At 68.4% G+C, this 14579-nt stretch overlaps 1 protein-coding gene across 1 annotated transcript; it reads left to right on the top strand.

Annotated features, from left to right (window-relative positions):
* Positions 1–2169: 2169 nt before the first annotated feature.
* Positions 2170–14115, top strand: GRK2 (G protein-coupled receptor kinase 2). The gene is made up of 21 exons (XM_056801241.1): positions 2170–2935; positions 7420–7496; positions 8252–8325; positions 8941–9042; positions 9121–9195; positions 9290–9351; positions 9617–9668; positions 9874–9965; positions 10032–10131; positions 10205–10283; positions 10529–10659; positions 10787–10881; positions 10958–11065; positions 11172–11238; positions 11605–11705; positions 11797–11863; positions 11954–12049; positions 12129–12291; positions 12369–12505; positions 12597–12710; positions 12929–14115. Exons 1-21 carry the CDS (start codon positions 2256–2258, stop codon positions 13091–13093), a joined length of 2637 nt encoding a protein of 878 aa, XP_056657219.1. The 5' UTR covers positions 2170–2255; the 3' UTR covers positions 13094–14115.
* Positions 14116–14579: the final 464 nt, after the last annotated feature.

Genomic DNA, 14579 nt, shown 5'->3' with positions numbered 1-14579 from the left:
GTAAACCGATACTCCTTTTTGCATCCCCAGGACATAGCAGAGTACTAGGCACATAGTAGGTGCCCAGCAAACGTTGCTGATGGGCGGATTCTAGGACCTTTAGGGCCAAACTCAAACTCCTTTGAAACCCTCCAGAACCTCATCTGAACCTACCTACGTTTCCGGTCTTCTTGGATCCAGACAAACAGGTTGTCTCACTGTTCTTCCCGGCTCTGTCCCTGTGTGTGGGTGTGAATTCCAAGCCTGGAATGTTCTCCCTCCTCACCCATTCCTAATTTTCTTCAAAGCTTAGTTCAAATCTGCCCTTTCACTTTACATCCACCTGGATAGCACAGTGGATAGAGCACGAGGCCTGGAGTTGGGAGGTCCTGGGTTCAAATGTGGCCTTGGACACTTCCAGGCTGGGTGCCCCTGGCTAAGTCACTAACCCCCCATTGCCTGGCTCTCTTCTCTTGGAATTGATTCTAAAAGAAGGTTCTGCTTTAAGAAGAAACGATGCCTTCAGCCCCTTGGATCCATAGCCCACCCCATGTCCCCAGAGGAGAGTCACCCAACATTTATTGTGTTCGGGTTTACCCCTAGCATCTCCCCTGATCCAGCGGCAGCTCTTGGGGGGGGGGATCATTTCCTTCATCCCTTTGGGTCCCCAGGGCCTAGCAGGGGCCTGGCGGGAGCCTGGCATGGCTGGGAAGGAGGTTCTAAGTGCGGGGCACTAGGCTAGCCCCGAGGATGCAGTCCAGGGAACATTCCCTGTTCTCAGAGAGCTGGTGCTCTCCTTCGGGGCTGCCTTCCAGTGTCGAGGCTCTCTGGGAGAAGGGGGGAATTCTTCTGGTTGGGGGGGCTCCAGAAGGCAAGGGGGAGCTGGGTAGAGTCAGGGAAGAGGAAGAGAAGGGAACCGCTTTATTAAGCGCCTACTGTGTGCCCAGCACTGTGCTAAAGGCTTCCCGCCCTCCCCACAAGCCTTGGCCACCACGGAAGGGCATGGATTGTAGTCCGGGTTCCAGGGAGCGAGCGGAGGGCCACAGATGCGGTTGTTCTACACTAGAAAGGCTTCCAGAAACGTTCCTGGCCACTCTCGAGTTCCCCGGAACCAGCGGGGGGGACAATTGTTGGTCAGCCCCGAGCCTTGGCAGCTGGGCACCGGGAGGAAGGCGGGAGGAGCCTCCGGTCCTGGGGCAGCCGGACGTCCTCATCCTCTCTAGTATTTCCAGTTTATTCCGCATCTCCCCAGCCCAGGCGTGGACGAGGCCCTGAGCGGCCTGCTGACTGCACCGATGGCCGGGGAGGGGCCAGAGAGCGCCTCAGACTGGCACAGGATGGACTTGTCCAGGGACCCGCCAGGCTCCGGGCCTGCCCGCTTCCCGAGGGGGCCGAGGCTCCCCGGGGCCGCTGTTTGCTCTGCGCCCCGACACAGAGCCTTAGAAGTGATGAGGGACTCCACCAGGGCTCGGAGAACTGAAGCAGGCTGGGGGGGCGCTGAGACCGGGGCGTGGGAAGGGGGCAGCGCGGGCAGCTGGTAGTGAGGCGCGGATGAAGAGGGCACCGTGACCGGCTCAATGGAGGAGGCGGGATTCAGGCTACGGAGGGCGGCCAGGGAGGCGGGCTGACTACGTGCGGGATCCGGACAGGGTGGGGGCGGGGCTGGAACCCCAGGGCACTGGATGGGGAGGGGTACGGAGGTCAGGGCCAGTCTGGGGAACTTGGGGTCGGCTAGGAAGGTCGTGGAGGGTGGAGATGAGGGTCGCAGGAGGGCAAGATCAGGCACCAAGGGCTCCAGGAACAACCCCGAAGCACCTACTATGTGCCAGGCATCGTGCTAAGTTCCAGCGACAAGGCTCAGACAGACACCCCCAAGGTCTTGGAGCTTCGAAGTCAGAATGGTGGGTGGGGCGGAGCATACGGATTGGGAAGTATGGGGGGGGGGGGTGACGGCAGTTTATTGGCCTGGCCACGGGGCCGGAGGACACCCGGCACCGAGGGCCTGGGGAGAGGGGCTGAAGGCGGGTCCTTAGGAGCGGGGCGGGGTCTGATGGGCCAGCCCATGGCATGGGGATGTCGTACCTGCAAAAGGAGGCGCCAGTGGTCCCCCCCAGGGGGCAAAGTGGGACGGGCCTAAGTGGGTGGGGCCGAACCGGTGTCCAGGAGGCGTTCGGGGGGCGGGGCTTACCCTAAAGGTGGGGAGCTGGGGATGGGGCCAGGGTACTGAGGGGGCGTGCCATGGGGGCCAGAGGGCTGGGCCTCCCTGGTTGGGGGTGATGCGCCTCAGGCCCATCTCCTTAGGTAGGGGGCGCCACTCCGGCTCGGAGCGTGCCCGCCCCTCCACAGCTGCCCCAACAGGGACTCCGCAGTCCCTGTCAACAGGGGGCGCGGCGGTACCCAGCGGGGGGCCGCGGCGGCGCACGGCCTCGGCCGGCAGGGGGCGCGTTTCCGCCTCGGTGCTTCCCTTGTTCTCGGCGCTGGCCCTGGCCCCCTCCGCGACGCCACCCCCTTATACCCCGTGGCTGCTGCAGCGGCGGTGCTTGACGGGCGGGTGGTTCTTGGCTGCGCAGGCGGGGCCCGGGGCCGAAGCCGAAGTGGGGCTGGGGCAGCCGCCGGGGCCGCAGCGGGGCCGGAGCGGGAGCCGGAGGAGGCGGAGCAGCGAGCACGGGCGTCATGGGGCGGCGCCGCCGCGTGTAGGCCGGGGCCGGGGCCGGGGCCGAGGCCGGGGCCGGGGCCGGGGAGGCCAGGCCGGGCCGCGGCGGGCGGAGAGCCTCCCCGTGCGGTGCGCGGAGGTCGGCGAGCTCCGGGGCAGCGGCGGCAAAAGCGGCGTAGGGGGCTGCAAGATGGCGGACCTAGAGGCCGTGCTGGCCGACGTGAGCTACCTGATGGCCATGGAGAAGAGCAAGGCCACGCCGGCGGCGCGGGCCAGCAAGAAGATCCTGCTGCCCGAGCCCAGGTGAGAGGCCCCGGACTTCCCCCAGCCCGAGGCTGGCCCGGAAACCTTCCCCGAGCCGGAAACTTTCTCTGAGCCCGAGGCTGACCCTGAACTTGGCCGGAGCGGAGCCTCAGCCTTCCCCAGCCCCTGTGCTCCCGACTGCCACCCCCGGCACCCCGGGGCTTCCGGCCGCCCCTCCCCACCCATACGGTGCCCTCTTCGCTGCCACAGTGTAACTGCTCACGGCCCACCCACGTGCTCCCGACGCGACCCCCCTCCCGGGGCCGGGATCTGCCCCTAGTTCACGGGCAGGAAGTCAGGGAGCGTCCAAGTGCTTCCCTGGGCCGGGCGCCGGCTCCTGCCCTCCCTGCGCCTCCCTTCTCATGGGGAGGGTGGCCCGGGCTAGCCGGAGCCTGCTCGGCCTCCCTGGCTGCCCCAGTTCCTGCCCCTCCCTTCCCATTTGGGGAGAAAGCGCCCATTTCGGGCTCCCCGAGGGACTTCCCACCCCGCCCTTGGGGTTAGAAAGGGGAAGGGGGGGATGGGCAGGGGGAAGGTGTAAAAAGCCTCACTGCCCCCCATGCCGGCACTGCCCCTCGGAGGTGCCACTGCCGGGTACAGCCCTCTGGCCCCCTGGCACGGGGATGCCGGGAGTGTGTGCCGGGCTCAGGGGCTGCCAGGCCAGGGAGGGGTGCATCCCGGCCGCACCTGTCCGGTCCTGCCCGAGTGCCCCTCACTTGTCTTGGGCCCACTTTACAGGGAGAACAACTGAGGCCAGGGGAGCCCAGCCCAGCCAAGAGTGCACCGTGGCTCCCCTGCTGGCTCCCTGGGCAGGGCCCCAGGGGGGCTCTGCTGCCCCTCCTTGGCATGTGCGTGGGCAGAGGGGCGAGGCCCAGCCTTGGTGGCCGCCCCTCAGGGTCCCACCTGTATGGGAGGAAGAGACAGTCAGGAGGGCGGCTGGAGGAGGAGGCGCAGGCCTGGCCTGGCAGAGCCCCCTCCTTGTCAGAGGAACAGGCCTAATGAGGCCCCTCAGGCCCCCCTTCGTCTTGGGCACTTCCTGGCCTCTCGTTGGCTTATTTCCTCCTTCCTGAACTCTTCCGGGCTTCCTGCCTCTCCCTCCCCAGCGTCTCCCCATTAACTCTTTGCCTCCTCTTCCTTTTGGGGGGGCCCAGCCTGGGCCCTCGGCCGGCTCCCTGCCCCCCCCCCGCCCCAGCCACCCGGCCTTTCCCAGCAGTCCCAGGATCTCGCAGAGACCCCCCGCATGCTCCCAGGCTTTCTGCCCTTTCCCTTTTCCCTTCGTGCCCCATCTCCACTCCATCCCTCTCCACACCTTTGCTCTGGCTGTGCCCCCCACCCAGTGTGCTCTCCCCAGCCTGGCTTCCTGTCTGCTCATCCCGGAGGCTTCCGCTCTTGTCTGGGTGCTCCCCGAGGATGGTGCCAGGAAAGAAATGCTGCTGGGGGGCTGCCCCATCTGGGAGCTACTGGGAAGCCCCCGGGTTGTTGAGGGCAGAGCACCAGGCTCTCCCCTCCCCTCCAGTGGCTGTTCTGGGCTGAGCCCTGGGGGAACTTGGGCCTTCCTGGAGGAGGTGGCAGGCCCTTGAAGGATGGGAAAGATTTCATCTGACCCTGGGGGGAGGGCCTGGTCTGTGAGGAGGCTAAGGAGGGGGAGCAGAGACGGGAGCCACGGCGGCCTCCACTCCCTCCCCAGCCTCTGGAGGACCTTGAAGGGTTCTCCTCCTGCCTCAGTTTCCTCATCTGTAAAATGAGGGGCTTGGATGGATGGCCCAATGTTTGCTTGTGTCTGAGGGGAAGGCAGTGGAGGGGGCGAGCTCCGGCGGCCTCCGCGGCCTCTCCGGACAGCCCCACGTCCTGTTGTGTGGAGGCCTGTGACGTCTGAGACCTCCTCAGCCTCGCCAGCTCCCTGTGGTCTGCGCGAGGCCCTGGCTGTTCCCTGATTGATCTGCTGGCCTCAGAGAGGAAACGCAGGGCAGTTGGGAATGAGGTCAGTTTCCAGATGGGGTTCTGGGTTCGAGAAACGTGCCGGCAGACCCTCCAGAGGAGGAAGGAGCCTCTGAGCCTTCTCTTCTCCAGACCGACTGGGAGGAGGCCCCAGGCAGGGTCAGAAGTGAGATTTGAACCCAGGCCTGGACATGTGGCCCCTCCAGTGGCTCTGGACAACAAGAGGCTGTTTGGAGGCTTTAGGGCTGTGCGGGGTCCTCCCAGGAGGCTGTCTGCAGGCCCAGCAGGCCTCGCTCTCGCTTCCTTGGCAGGGAAGAGACTCTCTGGGGGCTGCAGTGGCCCCGGGGACAGTCACTGAGAAACAATAACCGGCGCTGGCGGCCAAGGAGGCAGCGCTGGGAGTTCCCCAGACAGGAGGCTGCGAGGCCGTCCCCATCCTGGACCCGGGAAGGGCCCCCCCAAAGTGCTGGCTGAGTTTCCTCCTCCTCTGGCTCCCTCCTGGGCTCACAGCTGGCCTGGCAGCACAGATATGGGCACAGATGTGGGCACAGCTACGGGCACAGACGCCGGCTTATGGCTCCACCCCTGAGAACGCCTTCCCTGCGGCCTCCCCGGAGCCTTCCCTTCCCTCCCAGAAGGAGGGATGCGCCGGGTGTGTCTGGGGCCAGATTGGAACCTGGGACCTCCCGCCTGGGCTGCCCCAGAGTTTATTGTGGCCGGATCCTCCCTCTGTGGGCGCCTCCTTTTCCCCTTCCTCAATCTGGGCGGGGGGGGGGGGTCATCCCCGTGTCCCCAGCATGAGCAGCGCCCAGTAACAATCGAGAGCGAGTGTTGATGGAGAGCTTCGATGGCTCCGTGTTCCAGTCTGGCCTCGGACCCTTCCTCTCTGGGTGACCCTGGGCCAGTCCTGGCAGCCGACACACTGTGGATTCCAGGACGGAGGGAATGGCTGAAAAACTCCCCCATATTCCAGCCTCTCACCGTCAATGCTGTGTGTTGAACGAGGCTGTGGAGTGCAGTGACTGGCCCAGGGTCACCTGGCTAGGACGTGGTTGAGGTCAGCTTTGAACCCAGGACCTCCAGGGCTCCAAGTCCTCTGAGCAGCGGGCTGGGTTGGCCGTTCAGTCTCTCCTTGCAACCAGGATTGCTCATGGAGTGACTCTCCTAACCCGGACGGGGCCTTTCCGAGGCCGCCGCCGCCACCACCCGCTTTCCTGCCTTCTGCTTTGGCTGCCGAATCCTTTTCATCATCCCCCACTTCTGCTCTGTGGCGTGTCTGCCTGCTGCGGCCCCCCTTTGCCACGCTGTGACTTGCCCTCTTGGCCCAAACCATGCCCGTCCCGCTGGCTCTTCTGGGGGACCCCCTTCCCCTCCCCCCCAGGCTTCGATCTGCTCCCCATTGGGCTGCCTCGTGAGAAGGTGCAGGAAGTGCTTCCTCGCCCTCCGCCCTCCCCCAACCGCAGGGCCTCTCTGTGCGCCCCACAGCCCTGTGGCCTCTGTGCAATGCTTGTTGGTGCCTCGGGAGAGGCTGGGGGGGGCACTTCCCTGTCCCCCCCCCAAGGCCCCTTGTGGAAGGTGTAGCCCCTTTGGGAAGTCCCTGGGGAACCCCCATCCCCCCGTTGCTGGGCCCTGCTCGGTGCTGGAGTGGCTGCTGGGCCCCTCCCCAGCCGCTGGCCACCCCGTCTTTGGGTTTATTTTCCTCTGGCCTGGGTCGTAGGTCAGCTGTGCTCCGGGACACTGGGGGGGCTCAGGCCTGAGAAAGCCCCCCATCTCCGGCCACTTGCCCGGCACTTTTCTGCCCTCAGTTCGGTTTCTAAGGGGGGCAGCCAAGGAGCGCCGGGCCCAGAGAGGGGCGTCCTGGGTTCCAGGCAGGCCTCCAGCCCTTCCTAGCGGGGGACCCTGGCTGAGTGCTGGGGGAGCCCCCGAGCAGCCCGCCTGCGCCCCGGGAGGGCAGCCAGGACGCGCGGCCATGGCCGGGGAGGCCGGAGCTCCTGATGGTACTTAAAGCTGCCCAGAAGTCGGGCCGTCGGGGCACCCGGATGGGCCGCCCTCAGCACCGCCTGGGTGTGAGCGCGGCGCCGGCTCCAGGCCGAGCTCCACGGGGTGCCGGAGGCAGCGGGCAGGGGCACCCGAGGCTGTGCTGATGCAGTCTCTGCCAGGCCTCGCTGAGCTTAGGCCTCCTCCGGGAAGCCTTCCCTGATCTCCCCCGGGCCCTCAAGCTCTCTAGGTGGGGCTGCTGCTGGCAGCTTTGGGCCCCCCTCCCCGAGCCGGACATCCAGGCCCTTCCCGCGTCTCCCCTGCCGACTCCCCGGGGGGCGGCCGCGTTTGCCTTTATTTCTGCGTCTGGGGCCGGGGCAGAGCCGGGTTCTGATCGCGCGACGGCGGCCACGTCACGCAGCCCTTCGGCCTTCGCTTTCTGGGCCGCCGAGCGCAGACGAGCACGTGGACGGCCTCCGCCTCCCGGGCAGGCACGCCGTGGCCCCGTGGGCCGGGATGGGGGGCGGCCGCCGGGCCTTGGCCGGGCCTTGAGCCGCTCCTCCTCCCGGCAGCATCCGCAGCGTCATGCAGAAGTACCTCGAGGACCGCGGGGAGGTGACCTTCGACAAGATCTTCTCGCAGAAGCTCGGTGAGTGCGGGCGGCCTCCGCGCTGGAGGCTGGGAAGTTCCTCCTTTGGGGTTCTTGTTTTTCCGAGTTGCAGCTTCCCCTCGCCAAGGCCGCAGCTGCGCTCGGCCCGTTGGTGGGACTGACAGGAAGGGGCGGGGCGCTTCCTGTGGCGGGGGCCCAGGCTGCCCACGGCCGGCCTCGCTCCTGGCTCGGGCCTGGCCTCGAGACTCAGACCCCCGGCTCGGGCCCTGCCGGACCATCCCCCCTCCCCCCTCCCTCCCTGCTCCCTCCAGAGGGCTCAGCCAGCACAATATTGGGGTTCACCGGGGCCTTTCAGACAGTTGGGAGCCCCTAAAGGGGGGGCCCTGGGGAGGGGGGTCAGGAGGAGCCTGAGGGCAGGAGGGGCAAGATCCCCGGGGGATGAGGGGGACAGCCGGGGGCCCGAGCCACTCACCTGCTGGACCACCTTGGGCTTGTCCCTGCCCCTCCCTGGCCTCAGTTTCCTCTTCTGTAAAACAAGAGGCACTGGGCTCTGTGGCTGCTCCCTGTGTAGGGGCAGCTGTGTCTGCAGGTCTCCCCTCCTTCCTTCTCCCCAAGCACCCCTCTCCAGCCTCAGGGGACCCCCCAGCCCGCAGGTCCCATCCCAGGGGGCCACGTCTGGGGGCCTCCGAGTTCTACTAGAAGGCCTTGGGTGGTGTGGTGCGCCCCCTCCTCTCACACGCACAGACACCCCTCCTGTTAGGGGGAGACTCTCACGGAGCCCTGCTGTCCCCCAGGCTACCTGCTCTTCAGAGAGTTCTGCCTGAACCACATGGAGGAGGCCAAACCCCTGGTGGAGTTCTATGATGAAGTAAGTGGGCTCGGGGGGGCCCTGGGACGCAGGGCCCTGGCTCGGGGGGGCTCTGGCTCAGGGGGGGGCTCTGGCTTGGGGAGCCCTGGTATGTAGGGCCCTGGCTCGGGGGGCTCTGGCTCAGGGGGGGGCTCTGGCTCGGGAGGCCCTGGGACGCAGGGCCCTGGCTCGGGGGGCCCTGGCTCAGGGGGGGGCTCTGGCTCGGGAGGCCCTGGTATGTAGGGCCCTGGCTCGGGGGGCTCTGGCTCAGGGGGCCCTGGGACGCAGGGCCCTGGCTCGGGGGGCCCTGGCTCAGGGGGGGGCTCTGGCTCGGGAGGCCCTGGTATGTAGGGCCCTGGCTCGGGGGGCTCTGGCTCAGGGGGTCCCTGGCTTGGGGGGTCCCTGGCTCGGGGGGCCCTGGGACGCAGGGCCCTGGCTGGGGTGGGGGGGAGGCTCTGGCTCGGGGGTCCCTGGGACGCAGGGCCCTGGCTCGGGGGGCCCTGGCTCGGGGGGGCTCTGGCTTGGGGGTCCCTGGCTCGGGGGGCCTCTCGGCTCTGACCCTGGCCGGCAGGGGGCCGTCCCCAGCCTGTGGGGGGCCCCGGGGCCCTCGGTAACTCGTGGGCGCGTGTCGATCAGATCAAGAAATACGAGAAGCTGGACTCGGAGGAGGATCGCGCCGTCAAAAGCCGAGAGATCTTCGACTCGTACATCATGAAGGAGCTGCTGTCCTGCTCGCACGTGCGTGCCCGGGAGGGGGGGCGGGAGGCGGGGCTCGGGGCGCCCCCGGACCAGAATGACGCCCCGTCTCCCTCTCAGCTTTTCTCAAAGAGCGCCACCGAGCACGTGCAGAGCCGGCTCCTCAAGAAGCAGGTGCCCCCCAACCTGTTCCAGGTAGGCCCCGGGCGCCTGTGGGATTGGAGGGGGCAGTCCCGGGCGGGCCGGGCCTGCCTGGGGTCCTAAGGCCGGCCTCGGCCTCCCTCCGCAGCCCTACATCGAGGAGATCTGCCAGAGGTTCCGGGACGTCGTGTTCCAGAGATTCATCGAGAGGTTAGCCTGGGAGTCGCTGGGAGGTGGGGGGGGGGGGGGCGGGGAGCCGAGGTGGGGCGGGGCCTCCAGCCCGGGCAGCCCCTTCGCGCCCCCCTGCCCCGGCGGTGCTCAGGCCAGACCCCTTTGAGCGCCGACCTCTGGTGAGGCCGGGGGGGGGGGGGGGGGGGGGGAGGCCTCCAGGGCCGGGAGAGCCAGAGCTGCGTCTGCAGCGTGCAGGCGGGGGGAGGCCGGCCGGCCTGGCTCACTCGGGCCCCGACTGTTCCAGTGAGAAGTTCACTCGGTTCTGCCAGTGGAAGAACGTGGAGCTGAACATCCATGTGAGTAGGCGGGGCCCGGGCGGGCGGCCTGCTAGGGGTCCCCCGACCCGTCCACGTCAGGGGGTCCGGCTCCGGGGGGGTCTGGCAGGATGGGAGCCTCCCCCGGCCTCGGGGCGTCCCTCGCTCTCTCGGGAGGGGATGCGGGTTCTGGGCGGGGAGCCCGTCCTGCGGCCGGACTCAGCCCGCCCGCCCGCCCCTCCTCCAGCTCACCATGAACGACTTCAGCGTGCACCGCATCATCGGCCGAGGCGGCTTCGGGGAGGTCTACGGCTGCCGCAAAGCCGACACGGGCAAGATGTGAGTATCCCGGCGCGGGCGGGAAGGGGCCCCCCAAGGGCCGGTCGTGACGGGACCCCCCCGCAGGTACGCCATGAAGTGTCTCGACAAAAAGCGCATCAAGATGAAGCAGGGGGAGACGCTGGCCCTGAACGAACGGATCATGCTCTCCCTCGTCAGCACTGGGGTGAGCCGGCATCGGGACGGGGCCTCCCCGGCACGCGCCGCGGCCTCGGCCTGACCTTGTCTCTCTCCCCTAGGACTGTCCCTTCATCGTCTGCATGTCCTATGCGTTCCACACTCCAGACAAGCTCAGCTTCATCCTGGATCTCATGAATGGTGAGCCCGCCACCCCCTGTGACCCATCCCCCGCCCCCTGTGCCCCTGCCCCCCATCCTCCATCTCCCTGTGCCCCTGCCCCCCATCCCCCGCCCCCTGTGCCCCTGCCCCCCATCCTCCATCTCCCTGTGCCCCTGCCCCCCATCCCCGCCCCCGTGCCCCTGCCCCCCATCCTCCGTCCCCCTCCCCCTCCCCTATCCCCCTCCCCCAGCCCCTGAGGCCTGTGTGTGCTGCGGCCCTCCTAGGGGGGGACCTGCACTACCACCTGTCCCAGCACGGCGTCTTCTCGGAGTCGGACATGCGCTTCTACGCGGCGGAGATCATCCTGGGCCTGGAGCACATGCACAGTCGGTTCGTGGTCTACCGAGACCTGAAGGTGGGTGGCGCCCCCGGCCGGGAGCCTTCCAGGGCCCCCGAGGAGCAGCGGGGCGGCCGGGCATCCTCGGGCCCCCGCCGGCCGGCACAGGGAGGGGTGGCCGGAGCTGCGCTCGTGTCCCCCACAGCCCGCCAACATCCTGCTGGACGAGTTCGGCCACGTCCGCATCTCGGACCTGGGCCTGGCCTGCGACTTCTCCAAGAAGAAGCCCCACGCCAGCGTGTGAGTGGGGCCCCTGGGAGCGGGTCTGGGTCCCCGGCGCCCGGCCGGCCCTCACGACGCCGCCGTGTCCCCACAGGGGCACCCACGGCTACATGGCGCCCGAGGTCCTGCAGAAGGGGGTGGCCTACGACAGCAGCGCCGACTGGTTCTCCCTGGGCTGCATGCTCTTCAAGCTGCTGAGAGGGTGAGCCGCCCGGCGGGAGGCGGGAGGGGCCCCCGAGGGAGCGGCGGGGGGGCCGGGGGGCCACGGAGCCTCCTGACCGCGGCGTGGCCCGGCTGCCCCCGTCCAGGCACAGCCCCTTCCGCCAGCACAAGACCAAGGACAAGCACGAGATTGACCGCATGACGCTAACGATGGTGAGTGCGGCAGCCCCCTGGCCCCCCCCCCCCCGGCTCGGCGGGCTCAGAGGCGCCTCTTCCATGTGGACGGCTGACCCGACAGCCGCCGGGGCCGTCCCGCAGCGCCCTGTGGGCCGGCTCTCACCGGTTTAACCCGCCTGGGGGCTCCCGTCATGCCAGCGGCGCCGGCGTGGGCCGGGCTCGAGGGGCGCCAGGGCAGCCCGTTATTGCAGGCAGAATCAGTGCCTGCCGCTGCGGGGAGGCGGGCGGCTCTGCCGCTCTCGGGACGTCCGGGGGGTCCGCCGGAGGTGGCCTCGCGGGCCTGGCGGCAGGGCGGGCGGCAGGGCTGCGGACCCGCCGCCCCCTACCCTGCTTCCTTTGTAGGCCGTGGAGCTGCCGGACTCCTTCTCGCCCGAACTGCGCTCGCTCCTGGAGGGCCTGCTTCAAAGGGACGTCAACCGGAGGCTGGGCTGCCTGGGCCGCGGGTGAGCCAGTGCCCGCGGGGGCCGGGGAGGCCGAAGGGCCCGAACCCTCCCTGTGCCCGCGCTGACGGGCTCTTCCCTCCCCCTCCCCCAGGGCTCAGGAGGTGAAGGAGGACCCTTTCTTCAAGGCGGTGGACTGGCAGATGGTTCTCCTGCAGAAGGTAAGAGCAGGGCCGGCGGGGGGGGGGGGGGGGGGGGGGGGAGGGGCGGCCCAGGCTGCTCCCTTCACGCCTCTTCCTGTCTCCCGCCAGTACCCGCCTCCCCTGATCCCACCTCGAGGGGAAGTGAATGCCGCGGACGCCTTCGACATCGGCTCCTTCGATGAGGAAGACACGAAGGGAATCAAGGTAGGGGCCGGCCGGGCCCCCCCCCCCCCCCGAGCCGCCCGGCCGCGGCCCCCCCTGACCCGCGGCTCTGCCCCCGCAGCTGCTGGACAGTGACCAGGAGCTCTACCGGAACTTCCCCCTCACCATCTCGGAGCGCTGGCAGCAGGAGGTGGCCGAGACGGTCTTCGACACGGTGAACGCGGAGACGGACCGGCTGGAGGCGCGCAAGAAGGCCAAGAACAAGCAGCTGGGCCACGAGGACGGTAGGGAGCGCCCCGCGCCGGCCCGCCGGAGCCCCGAGGCCGGGCAGGGGGCTGAGCGGGCTCCTCTCGTCCCCCAGATTACGCCCTCGGCAAAGACTGCATCATGCACGGCTACATGTCCAAGATGGGCAACCCCTTCCTGACCCAGTGGCAGCGGCGCTACTTCTACCTGTTCCCCAACCGGCTGGAGTGGCGGGCCGAGGGGGAGGCCCCGGTAAGGGCGGGCGGGCCGAGCGGGCGGGGCCGAGGCTGGGGGGTCCCTGCCCCGCCCGCCGGCCTCACCCTTCCCCTCGGGGCCTCTGCAGCAAAGCCTCCTGACCATGGAGGAGATCCAGTCTGTGGAGGAGACCCAGATCAAGGACCGGAAGTGCATTCTGCTCAAGATCCGCGGCGGCAAACAATTCGTCCTCCAGTGCGATGTGAGTAGGGCGGGGGGCCCTGCTCCCCTCGTGTGCCACCTGGGGGGCCCCAGCAGTAGGAGGGGAGCCCCGTGTTCCCCTCGTGCACCACAGGGCCCTGGCTGCGGGGAGGGGGGCCCCTGCTCCCCTCACGCACCACCCAGGGGCCCAGCAGGGCTGGGGGGCCTCCCTGCCTCGGCTGCTCTTGCTGACCTGGGCCGGGGCCGGGCCGGGGGCAGAGTGACCCAGAGCTGGTACAGTGGAAGAAGGAGCTTCGGGACGTCTACCGAGAGGCCCAGCAGCTCCTGCAGCGCGTCCCCAAGATGAAGAACAAGCCGCGGTCGCCTGTGGTGGAGTTGAGCAAGATGCCACTGACGCAGCGGGGCAGCGCCAATGGCCTCTGACCCCTGACCCGCCCCGCCCCTGCCCGACCTTTTATAAACCTCTAATTTATTTTGTGGAATTTTTATTATTTTTTCCCGCTAAGCGGAAAAGGTTTTATTTTATAACTATTGTGATGCCCCTGGCCCTGCCTGGCCCTGCCTGGCCCTGCCTGGCCCTGCCTGGCCCCGGGGAAGGGGCCTGCTTGTCCCATTCCTCCTCTTACTGAGACCATCTAGGCCGACTTCCCCCCAGGACCGAGGGGGGGCCATGCCTGGCTCTGTCCAGCAGGGACCAGGCAGGGCTTTATCTGGGGGGCAGCCAGGGCAGAAGGCCCCCCGGCGCTCCCCCTCTGCCCCACGGACAGCCCCCCTTCCCCGTGGAGCGGACACAGCTTGGCACCCCAGAACACTGAGCTCTGTGTGCCCCCCACGCACGCTGCCCTGCCCCCCGGGCCCTTCCCCGCAGCTGGACCTGCCAGGAGAGCTGGCAGATAGAGGCGCCCCTCAGGGTGCCCCGGGGGAGCCCACAGGGTCAGGGTCCTACTTGAAGTTCTCCCCCCGCCTGCCCCGACGGGACGGCTGCCGGAATGGCCGGGATCCGCCTTCGTCCCTCTCCCGTTTCTCTGCCTTCGGAAGGCCGCGCCAGCCCCTCCACCTTCCCACGCTGCTCTGGCACCCTCCAGGAGGGCAGGACCGGCCAGGCACCGCCCAGTATCGGCCCCCCCACCTTGTGCCAAAGGGCCTCGGCCTCCGCCCGTCTCAGGCGAGCCCAGGCTTCTGTCCTCTCCCCGCCCCTCGCAGGCTCTCCAGCGAGGCGGCAGAAGCCCGGGGGCTGCTCGCTCCGGCCCCCCGCCGATGCCCCTCGCTGGGCGCCCGCCGCATGTTCCCGCCTCCCCGCCCCCGCTGCGCAGTGTGTGATGCCCGGCCGAGCCTGCCACCCGCCTCCCTCCCCTCCTCCACTCCCCGGGCGTTTCTCTGCCGATTTTTGAATGTGATTTTAAAGAGTGAAAAAAAGCGAGTTTTATATTAAAAAGAAAAAGGTGCCCGTCGGCGTGGTCTCTGCGTGACGCTCCTGATGGCAGGGTGGGTGGACGGGTGGCTGTCGGGGTGCCCAGCCTGGGGGGACACCCTGTGGCCAAGGGGGCCCGTAAGACGGGGGGTCCTGGGTTCAGATCCGGCCCAGCCCTTCCTGCTCTTCTGCCGGGGAACCCATAGACGGGACTGACCAGGCAGAAGGGGGGCTTCAACAACGAAAGGTTCCGGTCCCAATCGTAGCCCCTCCGCCCGGCAGCGGGCACTGTGGGCAACCCTTCGCCTCCAGCCTCTGCTTCCTCAGCTGTAAAATGGGAGCCCTGGAGCAGGGGCTTCCCCTCGAAGACCCCCGGGAGCTGGTTCCTTCCCTTGTCCTGTGCTCTGGGCTGCCTGAGGGTGCTTGCCCGGAGGATGGCTTCCTCTTGGTTCCCTTGGCGCCCAGCCGGGTCCTTTCCCTGGAGGGCTCCAGGTCTGG

The sequence above is a fragment of the Monodelphis domestica genome, chromosome 6 (assembly GCF_027887165.1).
Source record: "Monodelphis domestica isolate mMonDom1 chromosome 6, mMonDom1.pri, whole genome shotgun sequence".
Taxonomy (NCBI): Eukaryota; Metazoa; Chordata; class Mammalia; order Didelphimorphia; family Didelphidae; genus Monodelphis; species Monodelphis domestica.
This window is presented reverse-complemented; position numbering and strand designations above follow the sequence as displayed.